The 24104-nt window shown below is 43.7% G+C and overlaps 3 protein-coding genes across 3 annotated transcripts; all 3 read right to left on the bottom strand.

Moving 5' to 3' along the window:
- Positions 1–452: 452 nt before the first annotated feature.
- LOC143886623 (endochitinase-like) lies at positions 453–2902 on the bottom strand. The gene is made up of 3 exons (XM_077390669.1): positions 2439–2902; positions 1013–1169; positions 453–922 (listed from the first exon to the last, which is right to left on the bottom strand). The coding sequence occupies exons 1-3, from the start codon at positions 2863–2865 to the stop codon at positions 553–555; spliced, it is 954 nt and encodes a 317-aa protein (XP_077246784.1). The 5' UTR covers positions 2866–2902; the 3' UTR covers positions 453–552.
- A 3206-nt stretch (positions 2903–6108) lies between these two features.
- On the bottom strand, positions 6109–22590 carry LOC143886622 (endochitinase-like). Its single transcript, XM_077390668.1, has 5 exons — positions 22066–22590; positions 15281–15591; positions 14753–14909; positions 14480–14660; positions 6109–6416 (listed from the first exon to the last, which is right to left on the bottom strand). Exons 1-5 carry the CDS (start codon positions 22215–22217, stop codon positions 6228–6230), a joined length of 990 nt encoding a protein of 329 aa, XP_077246783.1. The 5' UTR covers positions 22218–22590; the 3' UTR covers positions 6109–6227.
- LOC143886621 (uncharacterized) lies at positions 11447–14493 on the bottom strand. Its single transcript, XM_077390667.1, has 2 exons — positions 14273–14493; positions 11447–14141 (listed from the first exon to the last, which is right to left on the bottom strand). Exon 2 carries the CDS (start codon positions 13432–13434, stop codon positions 11734–11736), a length of 1701 nt encoding a protein of 566 aa, XP_077246782.1. The 5' UTR covers positions 13435–14141; positions 14273–14493; the 3' UTR covers positions 11447–11733.
- Positions 22591–24104: the final 1514 nt, after the last annotated feature.

Raw genomic sequence — 24104 nt, 5'->3', positions numbered from 1 at the left:
CCCACTTCCAAGTAATTATTCCTAAACTTGACATTGGTAATGGCACTCATTCCAATAAAATTAATCTTAAGTCCATTTGATAATAACACCCATTACAAGTAGTTAAAACATGTTCAAGCCTTGGGGCTGGGTGTTATAGTATTGCTTGTGGTATCGAATGCCTTGCATGCTTGAGGGTTCGCCTTGCAGGTGTGCAACGCTGTCGTGTGCCCGGCATGGATATTGAGTCGGGGCGTGACACATATGTATGTCCTATGCACCTTATATCAAGGGGTAATCGATGATAATTTTATGAAAAAACCACAATAATAAAGTTAGTTTGAGAAATAGTAGGTCTGGTTTATTATCTTGTCATATAAGGACGATCGCCACGTTTCGTAGAATCATCACACTTTAGATTTCTAATGCATCCTCCTTATAGTTTTATTTAATCAACTTATATTTACAGAGGATTTTAATACTAATGCCAAACGGTCTTTGACATATACATATACTTTTACATAGATGACACTAGTAGTCACTTATTCAAATACATAGAAAAAGCCTAATTAACTAAGCAAAAGGCTTTTGGTTGTAGCAGTCAAGGTTGGTACCATAGCTCACACCAAGTATGTCGCAGTATCTCTTGTAAAATCCGATGCGGTTTGCGACTGCAACATTGTTCCCTTTGCCACATTCAAGTCCCCCATTGATGATGTTGGTGGAAACACCGAATCCAGGAAGGCGACCCGCGGTCTTATCTTTATTGGATGGTGTCCATCGGCCTGTGATGGCATCATGGCAGGAAGGTTTTTGTGATTTAGAAGTCATCCAATACCATATTGCTGTCTTAAATGAAACGGTAGCATCAGTGGAAACTAGATCAGGGTTGGCGAGAAGGTTTGCCCCAATGGCTTTTCCAGCTGGGCCGTAGTTGTAGTTGCTGCAAGCACGAAAATACAAGTCAAGATAGATCTCTAGAAAGCTAAATCTAGAAACAACAAAAAAAAATGCATGGAAAAGAAGAACTTACTATGAGATTTGAATGGGACCTCGGCCGTGGTATTTTTTACCATAAGCGCATGGAAATTCTGCACTTGCAACGCAGTAATCTACTGGATTCTTGCCTTGTTTTTGAAGGAAGCAATATCCCCATGAATATTGGTCGCCTGGTGCAGTTGCCCACTTACCTGAATACATCAATTAATGAATCATTAATTGATCACATACTAGATCCACGTTAAGTTGAAAAACTAACACGCATAATATAATATATATATATATATATATAGAGAGAGAGAGAGAGAGAAAAAAAACTGTTAAGCGCACCATTTTTTTGGTGCGCTTAAGTTGTTATAACGCCTCCCATTCATTTAAATGTTTGGGTCCCGCTGGGTCATGCTAAAATGCACCAATGGAAGGTGTTAGTGCGCACTTTTCTCATATATATATATATATATATATATATATATATATATATATATATATATATATATATATAAATGGATTTTCTAAGCTCCATCGCAAAAGGGTTTCCGCGGCTGGTTTGTTGCACGTCAGACCAGCCACCTCGTTAATGAAAACAATAGCTTTTGTCTCCATGTGCGACAGACCAGCCGTGAAAATGCTTTTGCGATGGATGCTAGCAATTCCCATATATATATATATATATATATATATATATATATATATATATATATATATATATATATATATATATATATATAGAGAGAGAGAGAACATTTCCTACACACTTGTGTAGGTAAGTTAGGATGGACTAATTTGTGAAGGTTTATACACGTCCATTTTACCTCCACAAATCGTAGGGTTAGGATGATCCTATGGATCTGATTTTTTGTGGACACCCTATCTATGTGAGGACCATTCAAATGAATTGTTTGGATCACCCAAACAATGTGGGTCCCCACTGTATTTTAAGGTAGTGCGTATGTAACTTACCTACACAAGTGTGTAGGAAATGTTTTCTCATATATATATATATATATATATATATATATATATATATGTATTTTAAGGTAGTGCGTATGTAACTTACCTACACAAGTGTGTAGGAAATGTTTTCTCATATATATATATATATATATATATATATATATATAAGGAAAACATTTTGTGAGCTCGAGCTAGAAGATTATGAACTAAACAATCAACACAATCAACGACATTGGACATAGTAAATAGGGACACTGATAAGACTCTACTTTCCAGCATCCTCTCTCCAAAGGGCTCTATCCATTCCCATGCTAATTAGTTGTTTTGTTAGATTACTTTATAGTTATCTTTATCCGTATCTTAGTTATCTTTATTCTAACTAGTAGTTAGTTATCCTTTTTCATTACTATTGAGGAATGTAGTGAATGAAACGTTTTGAAGTAAGGAGGCCCTAGCCCCTCTACTGGCTATTTCTCATTCTATCTAGGATGGTATTAGAAACCCACCATTAGTTTCATGGGATGTGTGAGCCAAGAAAGCTGCAATCTCCCTTTTACGTGTGTCAACGTCCCCAACGGTGCCAAAGCCATCAAAGGCATTTGCAGCATCAATGAAAGCATTGTAAGTGTAGAAGCCTTTGCCTTGGCAAGTGGGGTCATTTTGATGCTTCAGCATTTGGTCGAAGAGGGATGGATTGATGATGGAGGCCACACCCCCATCACCGCTCGTAGTGAAGTTTTGTGGCGGACAGTCAGGATGACAATTGCTCTGGCAGTGATTCCCGCAGTACTCGCAGGTAAGGCCACAGTAACCAAATTGGCTGCAACAGCGCCTTTCCGGGCACAGAGCTCCACCAGCTTGTCTTCCACATTGCTCTGCAAAGGAACCAAACAAAGAGGCTAAGGAGAGCAAAATCAAGATCCAAGTCCTCATTTTTGTTAGTAGATGTGTTGGTTAAGAAACATTTAGCCTATATATAGACTATAGAGAAAGAGAGATGGTGGGATTTTTGACACCCTAACACCCATGCATGAGACTCTCTGACACCCAACCATCCATGAACAATAGATATCTACAACACCATATCATGCATGCAGACACGATTGGGGCATGATGTCATCGAATAATGGTCGGCGGTATGTTAGGAAAAACCAAAGGAAATAAAGAAGAAATGAAGGGTGGAGTCCATGCAGGGGGGAGCTCTGACAAATGGAATGTCCTTCACGTTGATTTCCATAACCGATTGAACGAATACACTAATGGCACCCATCTAGTCCAGCCTACCAAAAAACCTTAACACTTGAGTAGCTACGCCAGTGCTTCTCTAATAGTCATTAATTATCAAAATGAGAACTTATTTATTTCTTAGATGAACAATTCTCTCCTATACACTTGCCAGCAAGGCAATCCTAGTATAATAAGAAACAATCACTGGGCATATGTCAAATTTTCGAAAGTCCCATATATTGGGAACTCATATTTCCGAGGAGGAGTTGGCATATAGAGAAAGACGGATTTCACAACACCGGAAAATCCTCTTCTCAAATAGTGAAACAAAAGTTTACACTAGCCCAAGATGAACAACCAAAGTAAAAAAGGAACAATAAAAAGAAGAGATGTGCTTAATATATGGTAGAAAGAACAACACTACAAGATAAACAACAATAAAAAGAAAAAAGCTTCAAATGAAAGCTTGCACACAAGAGAGCTTCAATGGAGATTTAGGTAGTGGAGAATCTCTACCAAAATGAGTTAATGAGAATAGGCTTGGTAAAGGAAAGTAAAGAGAAGTAATTGCTTTGGTAGGAGATAGTGGGTATGGGAAAGTGGGGACTTTAATGCTAAGATAATGGGATTAGAGTTTCAATTAAGGTTTGAATTTGAAATAGAAAATACTGGAAAAAGTTGTAGCAAACATGTGTGGCTCACACATGTGCAAGCTAGGCAAAATGACTAACATGCCCATGGATACAAAATTACAAATTTGTCATCACTACAACTTTCAAAATAAAACAAAATAGAGCTAACCAAAAAATACAATTTAAAATTAACATGGCAAGCGTATTGAGTTGTATGGCGGATCAACTCCCTCCAACTTACTTGGGACTCCTGTTGGGAGGGGCAGGCCGTCAATGAAGCAATAGAAGTAGGTTTTAGAGAGGGTGGAAAGGAGGATGGATGCTTGTAAGCGAAATCTGGTGTCTTTCGGAGGTAGAATAACTTTGATCAAGGTAATATTTGCAAATTTGCCAATATATCAACTATCGGTATTCAAATGCCCGATGAGTATGATCAACCAAATAGAGAAACTATAAAGAAGATTCCTTTGGGGAGGGTAGGAGGAGAAGCGAAAATTTCATCTTGTATGTTGGGAGAAGGTCAGACAACCAATCAAGGTAGGGGGTTAGGGATCAGAAGAAGCACCATTATCAACGTTCCCTCTTAAAAGAGTATTTTAAGAGAACATTCACTCCTACAATAAATGCAAAGATAATATCGTTTTGTAGGGAGGATGCTTTCCTCAAACTAGTTTAAGACTATCCATGGATTATTTCATTTTGTGATTGCCCATTGTCCACGGAATTGAATCATCTATTTTGTGCGTGGATAGGATCATTAAATCATGGTGGGCCAGAGTGTTTCGAATAGATCAATTACTAGACCTGGGAAAAAGTGACCCGGACCCGCGGGTCCACCCAGCCTGCCTGCAATTTACAGGTCTGGGTCAGTGACCCGTTGAAATTTGACCCAGCCCGTACGTGTCCCATCAAAACTGGCTGGGCTGGGTAAACCCACAGGTGCCTGCGGGTGGCCGTAAAAACCCAAATGGTCGAGATTTTATACGGTGTACGCCCTTATAGGCCCCTATTTTTCAGAAAGTATTATATGGACCACATCATAGGATGATCTAAACCGTCCATGTGATGGAACACAATGTAAATATGTTGTGACCCAGAAAACATTTCAATAGGATGATTCTAGCCCTCCAATCTATAGAGATTTCCATAAATAATGATATCCAATTCCTCCATAGATCAGAGGGCTAGGATCATCCTATGGAAATGATTTTTTGGGCACAACCTATTTACATTATGGACCATCACATGGAGGGCTTGGATCATCCAATAGTGTGGGAATAAAAACAATTAGGTGACCCGTAGGTCCACCCGGCCCATACGGGTGGGGTCTGGTTTCACAAAATAGTGACCCGTAAGATTCCGGGTCATTTGTGACCCGGCCCGTACCACCCAGACCGTAGGGTTGGGTGAAACACAGCCCAGTCCACCCGTTTGCCTGGTCTATCAATTATTATTATCCACACTCTCTTGTTTTGATATTGGCACTCCTCTCCTCAACTTATAGAGTAACAATTCCCAGCAAGATAATAACAGCCAATCAAGAAATTTTAAAATAAAGAAATCTTACTTTTTTCCATGGCAAAACCCAAAAACCACAGCTTGCCATTTATCATACCTCATCAAGGGCCTGGGATCATTTGATGAAATACCAACGTCGCTAGCCAAGTAGCCAAGCCATTTCTAGTAGAACTCTTTACTTTCTATTAAAATGACACTAGTCAAAGCTAAGATTGGGGGGCGTGGGACACACGTCAGCACTGCAAACGTAGATCTTTCTATTTATTCGACCCCTATTAAGTTTAGTAAGTTAGCCTTAAGTATTAGTCAAAGTAAGTTTAGTTTTTCTCTCCCTTCTTTCTTGAAACTTGTGTTGTCAAACTAGGAAATGTTGTTCGAGCCTTTGGAAGTGCACCTATGGCTGGAGGGTTATTCCATGCCTACTTAATTGTTTATTTGAGCTGTAGAGAATAGACTTTTGCAAAGATTTGAATCAAGTTTAGCCTTTACATTTGAAGAAGAAGGATTTCTTCTTGTTTTAGTTGCTCTTATCTCTTTAGTGGATTCCTTTGGGTGGCGGGCTGTTTCATTTCAGTTTTTCACTTGTGTTTCCTCCTCTCTTCTCCATTTGTTTGGAGTCACTATGCACCATATATAAGGGGTAATCGATGATAATTTTAAGAGAAAACCACAATAATAACGTTACTTTGAGAAATAGTACACCTGGTTTATTATCTAGTCATATAAGGAAGATCACCCCGTTTCATAGAATCGTCACACTTTAGATTTCTAATGCATCCTCCATATAGTTTTATGTAATCAACTTATATTTACAGAGGATTTTAACACTAATGCCAAATGGTCTTTGACATATACATATACTTTTACATAGATGACACTAGTAGTCACTTATTCAAATACATAGAAAAGCCTAATTAACTAAGCAAAAGGCTTTTGGTTGTAGCAGCCAAGGTTGGTGCCATAGCTCACACCAAGTATGTCGCAGTATCTCTTGTAGAATCCGATGCAGTTAGCGACCGCAACATTGTTCCCTTTGCCACATTCAAGTCCTCCATTGATGATGTTGGTGGAAACACCGAATCCAGGAAGGCGACCCGCAAGTTTTATCTTCATTGGATGGTGTTAGGCTTAAAATCGGTAACAGATACGGCAGTGACGTAAGAGCTGAGCTGGAGGACCCGAGGAGCCGAAGTGAAGGAGCTGAGTCCTGCACAAGAGCATACGAGGTCAGAAGACCAATCCGGAGTCGTTGCTCCGGACGGGCCCTTTGACACTCAAGTCAGTATGAGCAGGAGTGCAGAGCCAAAAATTTAGGAGTGGTAGCTTAGAAGTTATTACCCTTTGCTTTGAGCCTTGAGAGGCCTTTTATAGAGGGAGATCTGGGGTGGTTGGATTACCTACCCCAGGACAGGTGTCGGCTCTTTTGTGGGTTTAGGTTTACCCACTCTTAGGTAATTACCGGATTGCCCCTGGGCCGATGCTAGATTTGTGGTGTGCCCTTCTAGGGCCACGTGTCGACAGCTAATTAGTTGTTGTTTCTCATACCCCATCAGTTGCCACCCAGTTCTCTAAGTCATTGTAGTGATTTGGGGAAGTGCGATGAGTTATATTCCTGAATGGTAGAACGAGCCGATGTTCGGGACGGCTCGATGAAATGAAGTAAGAGATCCGGCTGGGAGTGACCAGGAATTGAGGTGTAAAATCTGTCCGGCAAGGAAAATCTGTTCGGCTAAGCCGTCTGTCCGGCCTGGGGAATCTGTCCGGAAAATCTGTCCGGCTAAGCCGTCTGTCCGGCCTGGGGAATCTGTCCGGAAAATCAGTCCGGCTAAGCCGTCTGTCCGACCTGGGAAATCTGTCCTGCTAAGCCGTTTGTCTGGCCTGGGGAATCTGTCCGGAAAATCTGTCTGGCTAAGCCGTTTGTCCGGCCTGGGGAATCTGTCCGGAAAATCTGTCCGGCTAAGCCGTCTGTCCGGCCTGGGAAATCTGTTCGGCTAAGCCATCTGTCCGGCCTGGGGAATCTGTCCGGCCTGGGAAATCTGTTCGGCTAAGCCGTCTGTCCGGCCTGGGGAATCTGTCCGGAAAATCTGTCCGGCTAAGCGGTCTGTCCGGCCGGGCACTCTGTTCGGCTAAGCCGTCTGTCCGGCCTGGGAAATCTGTCCGGCCTGGTGAATCTGTCGGGAAAATCTGTCCGGCCAAGTCCTGTCCAGCTTGGGCCGAACTTATTTTTGTCGTCTAGCGGAAGCGTCATATTCTGTCCGGCCCGGAAAATCTGTTCGGCTAAGCCGTCTGTCCGGCGTGAGGAATCTGTCCAGAAAATCTGTCCGGCCTGGGGAATAGTCCGGAAAATCTATCTGGCTAAGCCGTCTGTCCGGCCTGGAAAATCTGTCCGGCCTGGTGAATCTGTCCGGAAAATCTGTCCGGCCAAGTTCTGTGTGGCTTGGGCCGGACTGATTTTTGTCGTCTAGCAAACGCATCATATTCTGTCCAGCCAAGCCGTCTGTCCGGCCCGGAAAATCTCTTCGACTAAGCCGTCTGTCCGGCCTGGGGAATCTGTCCGGCTAAGCCGTCTGTCCGGCCTGGGAAATCTGTCCGGCTTGGGGAATCAGTCCGGAATATCTGTCCGACTAAGCCGTCTGTCCGGCCTGGAAAATCTGTCCGGCTAAGCCGTCTGTCTGGCCCGAAAAATCAGTCCGAAAAATCTGTCCGCCAAGTCCTGTCCAACTTGGGACAGACTGATTTTTGTTGTCTAGCGGACGCGTCATATTCTGTCCGCCCAAGCCGTCTGTCCGGCCCGAAAAATCTGTTCAGCTAAGCCGTCTGTCCGGCTTGAGGAATCTGTCCGGAAAATCTGTCCGGCTAAGCCGTCTGTCCGGCCTGAGAAATCTGTTGGGCTAAGCCGTCTGTCCAGCCTGGGGAATCAGACCGGAAAATTTGTCCGCCTAAGCCGTCTGTCCGGCCTAGGAAATCTGTCCGGCCTGGTGAATCTGTCCGGAAAATCTATCCGCCCAAGTCCTGTCTGGCTTAGGTCGGATTGATTTTTGTCGTCTAGCGGACGCGTCATATTCTGTCCGGCCCGGAAAATCCTTTCGGCTACGCCGTCTGTCCGGCCTGGGGAATATGTTTGGAAAATCTGTCCGGCCAAGTCCTGTCCGGCTAAGCCGTCTGTTCGGCCTGGGAAATCTGTCCGGCTAAGCCGTCTGTTCGGCCTGGAAAATCTATCCGGCTAAGCCTTTTGGGCGGCCTGGGATGGGCAGAAAGTTGGAGTGAAATCTGTCCGGCTAAGCCTTCTGGGCGGCCTGGGACAGGCAGAAACTTGGAGTGAAATCTGTCCGGCCAAGCCTTCTGGGCGGCCTGATGTGGGCAGAAACTGGGAGTGAAATCTGTCCGGCTAAGCCATCTGGGAGGCCTGGGATGGGCAGAAACTTAGAGTGAAATCTGTCCGGCTAAGCCTTTTGGGCGGATGACGCTATATCCGGATCGGCTTGAGATGACCATAATTTTGTCTTTTAGCGAATCAAGCTATATCCTAGTCGGCTTGAGATGGCCGGATTTTTGTCCTGTAGCGCATTGCGCTATATCCTGGTCGGCTTGAGATGACCAGAATTTTGTCCTATAGCGAATCACGTCGAGTCCTGGTCGGCTTCAGATGACCAGAGTTTTGTCCTGTAGTGCATTGCACTATATCCTGGTCGGCTTGAGATGATCAGAATTTTGTCCTGTAGCGCATCGCGCTATATCTTGGTCGGCTTGAGATGACCAGAATTTTGTCCTGTAGCGAATCACGCCCAGTCCTGGTCGGCTTGAGATGACCAAAATTTTGTCCTGTAGCGCATCGCGCTATATTCTGGTCAGCTTGAGATGACCAGAATATAGCGCAATCTGCTAAAAGACAAAATTGAATTTTGTCTTGTAGCGAATCACGTCATATCCTGGTCGGCATGAGATGACCAGATTTTTGTCCTGTAGCACATTGCGCTATATCCTGGTCGGCTTGAGATGACCAGAATTTTGTCCTGTAGCGAATCACGCCGAGTCTTGGTCGGCTTCAGATGACCAGAGTTTTATCCTGTAACGCATTGCGCTATATCCTGGTCGGCTTTAGATGGCCAGAATTTTGTCCTGTAGCGCATCGCGCTATATCTTGGTCGGCTTGAGATGACCAGAATTTTGTCCTGCAGCGCATTGCGCTATATCCTGGTCGGCTTGAGGAACGGATGAACTGGAAACTGATTCAGGTCAGCCATTTCAGGTCGTCCATCTCAGGTCGGCAGAAAAACAGATGAGCTACAACTTACCCTTCAGGTTAAGTTTTACCCACGCGTTATATCCATTCTGGCTGGAGATGTTCTGAACAACTTAGGACGACTAGGATTTTGAAGTGAAATATCATGTCCGGCCATGTATGCTCTGAACGACTTCGAATGACCAAGTTTTATTGAACTTGGGTTTTTGCAAGGGTTTGGTTTTCTGCCCGGGCTTGTTCCTTACTAGAAGTGCGCTTCCGATCTTTGCGGAGACAAGCCGGGGTTAACCAAGCAGCGAGTATCCAAATTTTGGCGAACTGGGTTTCTGAGTAGGTTTGGTTTTTCTGCCCGGTCCTGTTCCTGACCAGGAGTGCGCTCCCGGTCTTTGTGGAGACGAGCCGAGGCGAACCAAGCAGCGAGTACCCAAGTTTTAGTGAACTTGGTTTCCGAGCAGGTTTGGTTTTTTTTGCCCGGGCCCGTTCCTAACCAGGACTGCGCCCCCGGTCTTTGTGGAGACGAGCCGAGGCGAACCAAGCAGCGAGTACCCAAGTTTTAGTAAACTGGGTTTCTGAGACGGTTTGGTTTTTCTGCGCGGGCCCATTCCCGACCAGGAATGCGCTTCCGGTCTTTGTGGAGACAAGCCAGGGCGAACCAAGCAGCGAGTATCCAAGTTTTAGTGAACTGGGTTTCTGAGACGGTTAGATTTTTCTGCGCGGGCCCGTTCCCGACCAGGAGTGCGCTCCCGGTCTTTATGGAGACGAGCCGGGGCGAACCAAGCAGTGAGTACCCAAGTTTTAGTGAACTGGGTTTCTGAGATGGTTTGGTTTTTCTGCGCGGGCCCGTTTCTGACCAGGAGTGCGCTCCCTGTCTTTGTGGAGACGAGCCGGGGCGAACCAAGCAACGAGTACCCAAGTTTTAGTGAACTGGGTTTCTGAGACGGTTTGGTTTTTCTGCGTGGGCCCGTTACCGACCAAGAGTGCGCTCCTGGTCTTTGTGGAGACGAGCTGGGGCGAACCAAGCAGCGAGTACCCAAGTTTTAGTGAATTGGGTTTCTGAGACGGTTTGGTTTTTCTGCGCGGGCCTGTTCCTGACCATAAGTGCGCTCCCGGTCTTTGTGGAGACGAGCAGGGGCGAACCAAGCAGCGAGTACCCAAGTTTTTGTGAACTGGGTTTCTCAGACGGTTTGGTTTTTCTGCGCGGGCCCGTTCCCGACTAGGAGTGCCTCCCAGTCTTTGTGGAGACGAGCCGGGGTGAACCAAGCAGCGAGTACCCAAGTTTTAGTGAACTTGGTTTCTGAGATGGTTTGGTTTTTCTGTGCGGGCCCGTTCCCGACCAGGAGTGCGCTCCCGGTCTTTGTGGAGACGAGCTGGGGCGAACCAAGCAGCGAGTACCCGAGTTTTAGTGAAGTGGGTTTCTGAGATGGTTTGGTATTTCTGTGCGGGCCCGTTCCCAACCAGGAGTGCGCTCCCGGTCTTTGTGGAGATGAGCTGGGGCGAACCAAGCAGCGAGTACCCGAGTTTTAGTGAACTGGGTTTCAGATATGGTTTGGTTTTTCTGTGCGGGCCCGTTCCCAACCAGGAGTGCACTCCCGGTCTTTGTGGAGACGAGTCGGGGCGAACCAAGCAGCAAGTACCCAAGTTTTAGTGAACTGGGTTTCTGAGATGATTTGGTTTTTCTGCGCATGCCCGTTCCCGACCAGGCATGCGCTCCCTATCTTTGTGGAGACGAGCCGGGGCGAACCATGCATCGAGTACCCGAGTTTTAGTGAACTGGGTTTCTGAGATGGTTTGGTTTTTCTACGCGGGCCCGTTCCCAACCAGGAGTGCACTCCCGGTCTTTGTGGAGACGAGCCGGGGCGAACCAAGCAGCGAGTACCCAAGTTTTAGTGAACTGGGTTTCTAAGATGGTTTGGGTTTTCTGCGCGGGCCCGTTCCCGACCAGGAGTGCGCTTCCAGTCTTTGTGGAGACGAGCCGGGGTGAACCAAGCAATGTCATGATCTGAGGAACTCGAAACTTTGCAAAGAAGCGGTAGCCTTTTTTTATTATCCACACAAGCGTAATTACAATGGCATCCGCTTTTGTGTCGGGCGACAGGCTATTGATAGTATTTTCTAAGGTTTTTGGCGGGTTCAGTCACCTGGACTTCGTCTCTCAGATCAAGTAGGTCAATCGGCAACGATTCAGATCAAGTAGGCCATGGCATAGCACTCCCTGGACTGTGGTTGATCTCTTCTGACTTCTCCCACACCGTTTGGTGTTATAAACTTCATTTTCTTATGATACATTGAGGCGACTGCACGTATGAGGTTCTGGCATCGACGTCCTAAGATAGCGTTATAGACTGAAGTGGCCCTCACTACCAGGAAGTTAACCATTGTGAAAACTTGACAGGGCGGTTCCCCGACGAGGACTGGGAGTTCAATCTGCCCTTCCACTTTAACAATTTCTCCTGAAAAACCAAACAAATCAGAGTTTGCTGGCTTCAAGCGGTCATTTCCTATCATCATCTGCTCGAATGCATGGTAGTAGAGAATGTCGTCCGAACTCCCGTTGTCGACGAGGATCTTCTTCACTTCCCAGTTTGCGACTAGCATGGTTATGACCAGGGCGTCGTCATGGGGGAGTATCAAGTTGTCGAGGTCCGCGTCTGAGAAGGAGATCTCGTTCTCTGTCCTCATCTTCTTGCTGCACGTGTGCAAGGCGTTGACTCGGCGTGCGTAGGCTTTTCGAGCAGCAGATGATGTACCCCCGGCGGCTGGTCCGCCCATAATTGTGTTGATGACCCCCTTGGGCTGGGATTGGTGTATCTCCGGCTGTGGACTGGACGACGGGGGAGATTGGTTCCGCACAGGAAACGGTGGGGGTCGTCGAGGGCTTTGGCCATGAGGGCTTCTCCGCCTGCGCTCTCTTTCGTCGCCATTACTCTTAACATACCCTTTTAGGTACCCCCGATTAATCAGCAGCTCGATTTCTTCCTTGAGTTGCCAGCATTCATCTGTGTCGTGCCCGTGGTCTCTATGGAACCTACAATACTTCGACTTGTCTCTCTTGTTTCCTTTTGAGATCATCCTGGTTGGCCAACTTACGAATTCTTCTCCCTCGATTGCGGCCAGTATGCTTCTCCTGGAGGTGTTGAGGGGGGTGTAATTCTCTTCCCTTCTCTGCGGGGATCTTTCTCTTCTCGTGGCTTTATCATCCCTACGCAGCTTGGTAGGGTTCTTTTCTTCAGAGGTCCTCCTCCGGTTTGAATCTAAGGCTGCCAGAGTCTCCTCCACGGCTAGGTATTCCTCGACTCCAGCCATCAGATCCGCCAGTGAGTGCGGGTTTTGGCGAGCTATTGATCGCCGGAAATCATTAGACTTCGCGCCCGCTAGGAGCGCATTTACTACAGCTGAGAGATCAAAGTTTGGCACCTGGAGGGCCTCCCTGTTGAAACGGCTCACGAATGTTCTTAGAGGTTCGTTATCTTCCTGTCGCAAAGCCATCAGGGATGCTGTTGTTTTCCTCGGCCTCCGGCTGCTCATAAAATGGCGGACCAGGTCGTCCCCAAAGTCCTCAAAGTTGCTAATGGAGTTCGGCTTGATCCTCGAGTACCACTCCCGGGCTGCACCGGTCATTGTGGTCGGGAATGCCCTGCAGAAGAATCCATCAGAGGCGCCGTGGAGGAGCATCATAGTCTTGAACGTCTCCAGGTGGTCCACAGGGTCGGTGGTTCCGTCATATTGCGAAACAGTCGGCATTTTGAACCCTCTGGGTGCTGGCACGTTCATAACATTATCGGTGAACAGAGGTTTACTTGAGTACGTCTTCACAGCGGGCCAGCCTTGATCCTTTGCCAGCTCTTCGATACGGTGGTCTATCTCTTCTATTCTCCACAACATTGGGTCAGCCCTCCGGTCTGCTCTGCCCAACGACTTATTTTTCTCTACTGAGGGGCTCGCGACGGAGCCGGAGTGACTTTCCGGACTCCTTCGACGATGCTGGGATTTTTCCCGCGACGCTCGGTCTTCCTTGGCTTAGTGCTTCTGCGTAGAGCGAGATCGTGACCTCTGGCGATGGCAAGGCTCTGTATGGGCCTCCCTGGTTCTGGAATGATGGACTTGCCTTGTGGAGTGGTGGGTCCAGTTTCCACTAGGGCGCGCTGGCTCCCCCCTGTGCCCACTCGATCTTTCCTGTACAAGTAGTGGGGCCTCTGGGGGATGCAGGGGAGGTGCTTGGATCAGGTGTTGGTATTGACTGACAAGAGCGGTCATCTGTTGGAAGAGGGCTTGAACTTGATCCGGAGTGGGAGTGGGATTGAGGTGTTCTGGATGAGCAGGGCTCTGCTCTGCTGTTGCAGAGGGAGCTACTACCTGCGAGGCGATTCGGTCACTTCGAACCCCACGATGTACTACAGCTCGGGTAGTTCGTGCAGTTGGTACCCGAGCACTCTTCCGCCCTTCCATTTTGTATAGGGGATTCGAACAGCTTTTAGTTCGGAGTCCAACGGATGGCGGCAATCTGTTAGGCCTAAAATCGGTAACAGATACGGGGGTGACATAAGAGCTGAGCTGGAGGACCCGAGGAGCCGAAGTGAAGGAGCTGAGTCCTGCACAAGAGCACACGAGGTCAGAAGACCAACCCGGAATCGTTGCTCCAGACGGGCCCTTCAACACTCAAGTCAGTATGAGTAGGACTGCAGAGCCAAAAATTTAGGAGTGGTAGCTTAGAAGTTATTACCCATTGCTTTGAGCCTTGAGAGGCCTTTTATAGAGGGAGACCTGGGGTGGTTGGATTACCGACCCCAGGACAGGTGTCGGCTCTTTTGTGGGTTTAGGTTTACCCACTCTTAGGTAATTACCGGATTGCCCCTGGGCCGATGCTGGATTTGTGGTGGGTCCTTCTGGGGCCACGTGTTGACAGCTAATTAGTTGTTGTTTTTCATGCCCCATCAGATGGTGTCCATCGGCCTGTGATGGCATCATGGCAGGAAGGTTTTTGTGTTTTAGAGGTCATCCAATACCATATGGCTGTCTTAAATGAAACGGTAGCATCTGTGGAAACTAGATCAGGGTTGGTGAGAACGTTCACCCCAATGGCTTTTCCAGCTGGGCCATAGTTGTAGTTGCTGCAAGCATCAAAATCCAAGTAAAGATAGTCCTCTAGAAAGCTAAATCTAGAAACAACAGAAAAAACATGCATGGGAAAAGAAGAACTTACTACGAGATTTGAATGGGACCTCGGCCGTGGTATTTTTTACCATAAGCACATGGAAATTCTGTACTTGCAACGCAGTAATCTACTGGATTCTTGCCTTGTTTTTGAAGGAAGCAATATCCCCATGAATATTGGTCGCCTGGTGCAGTTGCCCACTTACCTGAATACATCAATTAATGAATCCATTAATCACAGATACTAGTTGCCCACTTTCCCTACGTATACGTATATATAGGGAAAACATTTTTTGAGCTCGAGCTAGAAGATTATGAACTAAACAATCAACGACTCTACTTTCCGGCATCCTCTCTCCACACGGCTCTATCCATTCACATGCTAATTAGTTGTTTTGTTAGATTACTTTATAGTTATCTTTATCCTTATCTTAGTTATCTTTATTCTAACTAGTTTTTAGTTATCCTTTTTCATTACTACTGAGGAATGGAGTGAATGAAACGTTTTGAAGTAAGGAGGCCCTAGCCCCTCCGCTGGCTATTTCTCATTCTATCTAGGATGGTATTAGAAACCCACCATTAGTTTCATGGGATGTATGAACCAAGAAAGCTGCAATCTCCCTAAAACGTGTGTCAACGTCCCCAACGGTGCCAAAGCCATCAAAGGCATTTGCAGCATCAATCAAAGCATTGTTAGTGTAGAGGCCTTTGCCTTGGCAAGTGGGGTCATTTTGATGCTTCAGCATTTGGTCGAAGAGGGAAGGAGTGATGATGGAGGCCACACCTCCATCACCGCTCGTAGTGAAGTTTTGTGTCAAACAGCCATGACAATTGCTCTGGCAGCCTGCCCCGCAGTATGCGCAGCTGGTGCCACAGTAACCATATTGGCTGTGTTAGTATTTTTAGATCAAAATTATAGTTGAAAAGTCAAAGATACTTTTTCTTTGTATTTAAAATTTAGAGGGAAGATTCAAATTAAAGTTTCCCTCTCTTATTTGAAAGGCAAAAGTCCTTTTCTTGAATGGGGACTTGAACCCAGGACCTTGATGTATATGTAAACATTGTGCTCTCTAAACCAAGGCAAATTAAATAGTCCCATATAGGAGCTTGAGAGAAATTTTCTCATCCATATAAGATGGAGAGTTGGAGAAAGGCTTGAGCCTTCAAGGGGCTTTAGAATTTATTGGGTCTTGGGCTTTTAAAAGAGCACAAGCCCATGTGTAAAAAACAACACACACACGCACGCGCGCCTCGCCTCACCGGGCCGGGCCGTGGTCTGAGGTCCGGGTTTAAATGAAAAGGTTATTTTTATTGCAAAAAACCGTTTTGATTTTTACCCTTTGGTTTTAATATGGACACACCACCTTAATTGCATAGAACCGTTTAAAATCTCAACGGTCACAAAAATTACTGTTAGGAGAAAAAACGTTACTGGCCTTTAAGAGTGTGTTTTAATGGTGGCTCTCCCCAACAGACACATTCAGGTCTATAAAAGGGGACGAGACATATTGTTTTGAACATAGAAAATTACACAGACGTTTTTGCACTTTCTGTTCTGTTCTTCTTCCTCCTTCGTTCCGCTCATTCTGAGCACAGTTCCATTGGTGATTCTGGGTGGACTAGTCAGCGAGTGCACGTGGACTGGGGCCAATTTCGGCTGTTCTATCTTGGAGCGTCGGTTCGCAAATCCCGGTTGCACCGGTAGGGGCGGATACGATTCTTATGGAGAGTGACCAGTGGCACGACTCAGCCTTATTCTTTTCTATCCGATTTCCAAAGGGTTTTCAACCAAACAGATAAGTTCTATTTTATTTCTGATTTCCAAACAGAAAGAGTTTTCTCATTTCAAGTTACAGATTTTTTGGGTTCGAATAAACCATAGATCAGATCCATTATCTAATTTATCCAATAGTGTTAACAATCATAACAAAACAGATCTGATCTTATTGCTTCTGATAATCCAAACCCAATTTCTGTTCTTCCCATCTCTAGTAAGAATTCCAATCCAAATTCTGTCGTTCGAACACCTGTTGGGAACAGAATTCTCAATACTGTTCCTAATTTGTCAAAAATCGAACGACTAACTGGTTTGAATTACAAAAGGTTGAAACAACAGATCTTGTTTGCTTTGCAACAAACTGGTGTTGCTTTTTTCCTTACCCAACCAAAACCAAATGAAGAAACTGCTGATTGGGATAATGCAGATTATATCTGCAAAAATCATTTGTTGAATGGTTTGTCAAATGAACTTTATAATATCTATTATTCCTATGAGCATGCTACTGATCTTTGGAATGCCATAGTAACTAAATATGAATTAGAAGATGCTGGAAATAGAAAATATGTGATAGAAAATTTTTTAGACTTTACTATGGAAGATGGGAAACCTATTTCTGCCCAAATAGATGAGTATCAGTTTATTATTGGTGAATTAGCTAAGGAAGGTATGAAATTACCTGATACATTCATGGCTGGTTCTCTCATTGAGAAACTGCCTTTGTCTTGGAAAGATTTTAAAATCAGAATGAAACACAAGACAAAGGAATGGACCTTAGACCAAGTGGTTGTTCGGGTTAAAATTGAAGAGAAAAACAGACTTAAGGATAAGCAACTAAAGGCCAAAGAGTACACCTCTAAGGCAAACATTGTTGAAACCAAGAATGATGGATCTAAGAATCTGAAACCGAAGAAGGATAAGAACTTCAAGAAATCTGGAGCTAAGAAGAAAGGAGTCTGTTTTGAATGTGTAAAACTCGGACACTACAAGAAGGATTGTCGACACCGAAAGACTGGTTCATCCAGTGCTAAGGTTAATCTAACCGAGGCAGATATGATTGCAGCAGTTGTGACTGAGGTGAACTTGGTGGAAAATCCAAAAGAGAGGGTGCTGGATACAGGTGCTACCAAGTACATATGTGGAGACCGAAGTTCCTTCTACAACTTCACTACAGTTGATGGAGGAGATCAGGTCTATATGGGCAACTCACAGACCTCGAAAGTCATGGGCAAAGGCAAGGTCCTTCTGAAGTTAACTTCAGGAAAGATACTTGCATTGCAAGAAGTGCTGTATGTGCCGGATATACGGCAGAACCTGGTGTCTGGCGCGCTCCTCAACAAAAATGGACTGAAACTCACTTTTGAAGCAAACAAGGCAATCCTTAGTAAAAGTAATGTATTTGTAGGAAAGGGCTATAATGCCAATGGTTTGTTTGTACTGAATGTACTTGAAATTATGAATGAAAAACCATCTTCTTCTGCTTACATAGTTGAATCTTTTGATATATGGCATGGTAGACTAGGTCATAGAAGTGCACCTTATATTAAAAGACTTTGCAACTTAGGTTTAATAAATGAAAAGATTGAACCTGGTAAAGAAAAATGTGAAATTTGTGTTGAAGCAAAATTCACTAAGAAACCCCACTTTAGTGTTGAAAGAAAAATTGAATTATTAGAGCTAATTCATAGTGATCTAGCTGATTTTAAAAATTTTGAATCTAGAGGAGGTAAAAGGTACTATGTAACCTTTATAGATGACTACTCTAGGTACACTAAAGTATACCTTCTTAGATCTAAAGATGAGGCTGAAGAAGCCTTTATCAAATATAAAAATGAAGTGGAAAATCAGTTAGATAAAAGAATTAAAAGACTTAGAACAGATAGAGGAACAGAATACTCTATAACTAAGTTCTGTGATGATAATGGTATTATCCATGAAACCACAGCCCCATACCAACCTGAATCAAATGGTATAGCAGAACGGATGAACAGAACCTTAAAGGATATGTTCAATGCTATGTTAATAAGTTCTGGTTTACCCTTAAACTTGTGGGGGGAAGCACTTCTGTCGGCGTGTTATATATAACAGGATACCTCCAAAGAAGAAGGGTCAAATACCATATGATTTATGGCATAACAAGATGCCTAGTTTATCTCACTTAAGAGTTTGGGGTTGCTTGGCTAAGGTTGGAATTCTGAACCTAAGAAAAGAAAACTAGAACCTAAAACTTGTGACTGTGTATTCATAGGATATGCTCAAAATAGTACTGCCTATAGATTTCTGGTTTTGAAATCAGTTCAAAATATCCTAGAATATAACACTATAATTGAATCTAGGGATGTTGAGTTCTTTAAACATCACTTCCCTATGAAGAAAGAAATTCCTAAAGAACCTAGTAATGTTTCAAGAAATCAAACTGAAACTGAAAAGGAATTGGACCCTGAGTTTCAAGAACTCAGAAGAAGTAAAAGACAAAGGAAAGAAACAAATCTAGGAGATGGGATGTTCACCTATCTAATAGATAAAGATCCTGTAACTTATACTGAAGCTGTAACTTCTCCAGATGCTGTATTCTGGAAAGAAGCTATAAAAGTGAACTAGACTCCATAATAGAAAATCACACTTGGGAACTAGTGGACCTTCCTCCTGGAACTAAAGCACTAGATAGCAAGTGGATATTTAAAAAGAAGCTACGACCTGATGGGACAATTAATAAGTTTAAAGCAAGGCTAGTAGCTAAAGGCTTTAGACAAAAGAAGGAGATAGACTACTTTGATACTTATTCTCCTGTTGCTAGGTTGTCCACCATTAGGATATTATTAGCTATAGCTTCTATTCATAAATTGGTAATACATCAAATGGATGTAAAAACAGCTTTCTTAAATGGAGATTTAGATGAAGAAATCTACATTAAACAACCTGAAGGATTCATTGTAACTGGACATGAAAATAAAGTTTGTAAATTAATTAAGTCACTGTATGGCTTGAAACAAGCACCTAAACAGTGGAATGACAAATTTGATAGTGTCTTAATTACAAATGGCTATAAGATAAATGAATCTGATAAATGTGTTTATAGTAAGTTTAATGGTGATGAAGGTGTAATTTTGTGTGTACATGTAGATGATATACTGATTATGGGTACTAGTTTAGACATAGTTAAATCTACTAAGAGATTTTTAATGTCAAACTTTGAAACCAAAGATATGGGTGAAGCTGATGTAATTCTAGGAATGAAAATCATTAGAAAAGAAAATGAAATAACATTGTCTCAGTCTCACTATGTAGAGAACATTCTTAGGAAGTTTGGACAATATGATAGTTCACCTGCAAAGACACCTTTAGATTGTCAGGTTCACCTAAAGAAAAACAAAGGTGAGTTGGTATCCCAAAAAGAATACTCAAGTATTATAGGTTCAGTGTCATATTTAATGAACTGTACTAGACCTGACATTGCACTAGCAGTTGGAAAACTCAGTCAACACACACACAGACCAGGACATGAACACTGGCGGGCTTTGACTAGGTTGTTGAGGTACTTAAAAGGTACAATGAACTTTGGACTGCATTTTAGGGGGTTTCCTGCTGTCTTAGAAGGCTATAGTGATGCGAATTGGATCTCTGATTCAAGAGATTCAATGTCTACCAGTGGATATGTATTCACCCTTGGTGGTGGTGCGATTTCTTTGAAATCGGTTAAACAAACATGTAGTACAAGTTCCACTATGGAAGCGGAATTTATAGCCTTAGCCCTAGCAGGAGCTGAAGTCGAATGGCTCAGGAATTTTATGGCAAATGTGCCTTTATGGCCAAGGCCAGTTCCCTCGGTGTTTCTACACTGTGACTGCCAAGCTGCTTTAGCCAAGGCAAAAAATAAGACCTATAATGGCAAAAGAAGGCATATTCGCCTGAGGCATAATTTGGTAAAGCAATACTTGAGTAAGGGAACAATAGCACTCGACTTTGTAAGGTCGGAGAGGAATCTGGCAAATCCTCTAACAAAGCCACAGATAAACAAGGTGGTTTATGAGGCATTGCATGGAATGAGGTTAAAGCTCGTGGCATGAACCATTAGTGATGGACCCCCAACCAATGTGAAAGGAGATCCCTGGAATTTGGTTCAATAGGTACTAACAAGTCACCGGATGGTTTGTTAACACTATCAACCCCTACTCCTAGGTTCAAAATATTGGAAGATAGTGTTCACTGCAAATGAGAAAGGATGAGTTATAAGCTCTTAATCAGTTCATAACCTATATTGGGTGGTATGTTACTTGCAGTGCATACTTGATGACTGACCTAAGTGAATATGGAAGTAAGGCCGCCTCCTATGAGAATTTAACGAGTAATTCTCTAGAACATTCATGAGAACCAAGAGGGGAACAAGGCCAAAATGTTTCAAAACTGTGATTGAATCACCAAGGAATCGATGGTAGGGTGTGGGTGAGAGGTTAGTCGGTTACACCTACGAGGAAAGGTTGAAGGAGTCTAACTCTACCCGTACTCGGTAACGTAATCTGTTTATCCTAAATATCGGTTGAAGTCCAAAAGACACCGGTATGAATCCGCTCTATTATTCTAATGTGGTCAGATACTTCCGTTTTCAAAACTGTAACTGTATTTTGAATCTTGTGGGGGATTGTTAGTATTTTTAAATCAAAATTAGAGTTGAAAAGTCAAAGATACTTTTTCTTTGTATTTAAAATTTAGAGGGAAGATTCAAATTAAAGTTTCCCTCTCTTATTTGAAAGGCAAAAGTCCTTTGCTTAAATGGGGACTTGAACCCAAGACCTTGATGTGTGTGTGAACATTGTGCTCTCTAAACCAAAGCAAAATAAATAGTCCCACATAGGAGCTTGAGAGAAATTTTCTCATCCATATAAGATAGAGAGTTGGAGAAAGGCTTGAGCCTTCAAGGGGCTTTAGAATTTGCTGGGTCTTGGACTTTTAGAAGAGCACAAGCCCATGTGTAAAAAACACATGCGCGCCTCGCCTCGCTGGGCCGGGCCGTGGCCGTGGCCCGTGGTCCGGGTTTGGGTTTGGGTTGCAAAGAACCGTTTAAAATCTCAACGGTCACAAAAATGACTGTTGGGAGAAAAAACGTTACTGGCCTTTAAGAGTGTGTTTTAATGGTGGTTCTCCCCAACAGACACTTTCAGGTCTATAAAAGGGGACGAGACAGATTGTTTTTAACATAGAAAATTACACAGACGTTTTTGCACTTTCTGTTCCGTTCTTCTTCCTCCTTCGTTCCGTTCATTCTGACCACAGTTCCATTTGTGATTCTGGGTGGACCAGTCAGTGAGTGCACGTGGATTGGGGCCAATTTGACTGTTTTATCTTGGAGCGTCGGTTTGCAAATCCCGGTTGCACCGGTAGGGGGCGGATACGTTTCTTAAAGAGAGTGACCAGTGGCACGACTCAGCCTTATTCTTTTCAATCCGATTTCCAAAGGGTTTTCAACCAAACAGATAAGTTCTATTTTATTTCTAATTTCCAAACAGAAAGAGTTTTCTCATTTCAAGTTACAGATTTTTTGGGTTCGAATAAACCATAGATCACATCCATTATCTAATTTATCCAACAGGCTGCAACAGCGCCTTCCCGGGCACAGAGCTCCACCAGCTTGTCTGACACATTGCTGTGCAAAGGAACCAAACAAAGAGGCTAAGGAGAGCAAAATCAAGATCCAGGTCCTCATTTTTTCAAGTAGATAGATGTGTTGCCTAAGAAACATAAGCGCTATTTATATAGGGTGGGAGGGGGAGAAAAGCATTTTCTAAAGATCATTCACCGCCTCTACGTGGCCCAATAAAAGCAAGCCACCTTTTCTTGGGAAAGTTGCATTAAGCAATTATACCCTGGCTCTATTTTTATTGATAAAATGACAATTTTGTCCCTGCGTTTCCAATTACGTGATAGTGTAAGCCGTATAGTCCAGTACGCTTCAAAAACTGGAAAGTTGTTTGAAGGAAACCGTCCATTTGATGACCAACAACATAAATAGATTGTGCCCAAAAATTATATAGATGTGTCTAAAATATACAATTCCTCTACAGATCGTAGGGCTAAGATCATCCTATAAAATTGATTTTTGGGGTAGAATGTATTTTGGCCCGTCAGATGGACAGTTGGGATCATCCTATGGTTTAGCGCACTTTTTGAAGCATACTGGCTTACACTATCATGTAATTGAAAAGGCAGGGACAAAATGGTCATTTTGTCAATAGATAATAGAACACGGCATAATTGATAATTGCTTAAAGAAACTTTCCCAGGGACAGGTGGCATGCTTTTATTGGGCCACGTAGAGGGGCTGAAAGAACTTCCTCAGATCCTGACCTGAGAGAGAGAGAGATAGAGGATTTTTTTTCCTTACGACTAGTCAATAATAGTCATCCCCAATTCAATTTAAGGCAAAAGGATTTCAATGTTGGGCAGTACACCAAATGACAAAGGTGACAGGAAAAATGCCCATATAATTACCCAAAAATTATTCCCATAAGATGATCCCAGCCTTCCGATATATAGAGGAAATGCATGTTATGGAAACCTCAATAGGTCGGAAGGCTAGGATCATCCTATGGAAATATTTTTTTGGCCACAACCTATTTAGGGCCATAGGATGATCCAAACCGTCCATTTGATGGGCCACAACGTAAATAGGTTGTGCCCCAAGAATTTTAGGCGTGAGATTATGATATTCCCACATCTCCTGATTTTTCGAGTTTTTATATGGTGTAAGCTTGCGTAGTTCAGTCTTTTTCAAAAAGTACTATACGGCATACGATTGGATGATCCAATCCATCCCTTTGATGGGCCACAATGTAAATAGGTTGTGCCCCAAAAATCATTTCCATAAGATGATCCCAGCCTTCTAGTCTATAGATGAACCACATGTTATGGAAACCTCTATAGATTGGAAGGCTAGGATCCACCTATGGAAATAATTTTTTTGTGAGAATATAAGAATATACCATGCTCTAGGTGAACGTGACCCGTCATACAGTGTGGTCCCCAGTTTTGTACCCACCATATATCAAAAACAGTGTAAGCAAAGAACAATATCTTGATACGGAGATGGCTCCAAATTTAGGGCGGCTTTGAATTTTCCCTGCACAAATGCCATTAATGGGGCCTCAACGATATGTCTACTTGTCCAGGTGGATGATACTAAAGGTACATCACAGATCTCTACCGAATGCCAATGTCTCTCTCGTCCCTTATCTGTAGCTTCCGCTGGCAGTCTATAGAGATAAGATTAAGGCCCAATAAACGGCATAAATGGCATAAGTTTTGTCATGCCGCAAACCGGGGTCCCTGAGACAGTGTAGCACGCCCCGATTTCCAACAACAACCACATGGACATGCAAGGCCAAAACAACCACAAATAACCGATATCAGAGATATACAGAGCAACTAGCGGAAACATTTATTTATTCAAAAGAAAATCCAAAAGATAATTAATTAATCCCAATACCTTGAGGCTTCAGCATTTGGTCGAAGAGGGATGGAGTGATGATGGAGGCCATGCCTTCATCACCGCTCATAGTGAAGTTTTGTGTCGTACAGATACTGACACAGAAACCATATTGGTTGCAACAGAACCTTCTCGGGCACATAG

The sequence above is a fragment of the Tasmannia lanceolata genome, unplaced genomic scaffold (assembly GCF_043159265.1).
Source record: "Tasmannia lanceolata isolate RefF3 unplaced genomic scaffold, GAP_Taslan_0.1 ptg000011l, whole genome shotgun sequence".
NCBI lineage: Eukaryota > Viridiplantae > Streptophyta > Magnoliopsida > Canellales > Winteraceae > Tasmannia > Tasmannia lanceolata.
Note: the sequence above shows the minus strand (reverse complement) of the source record. Positions and strands in the feature narration are given on the sequence as shown.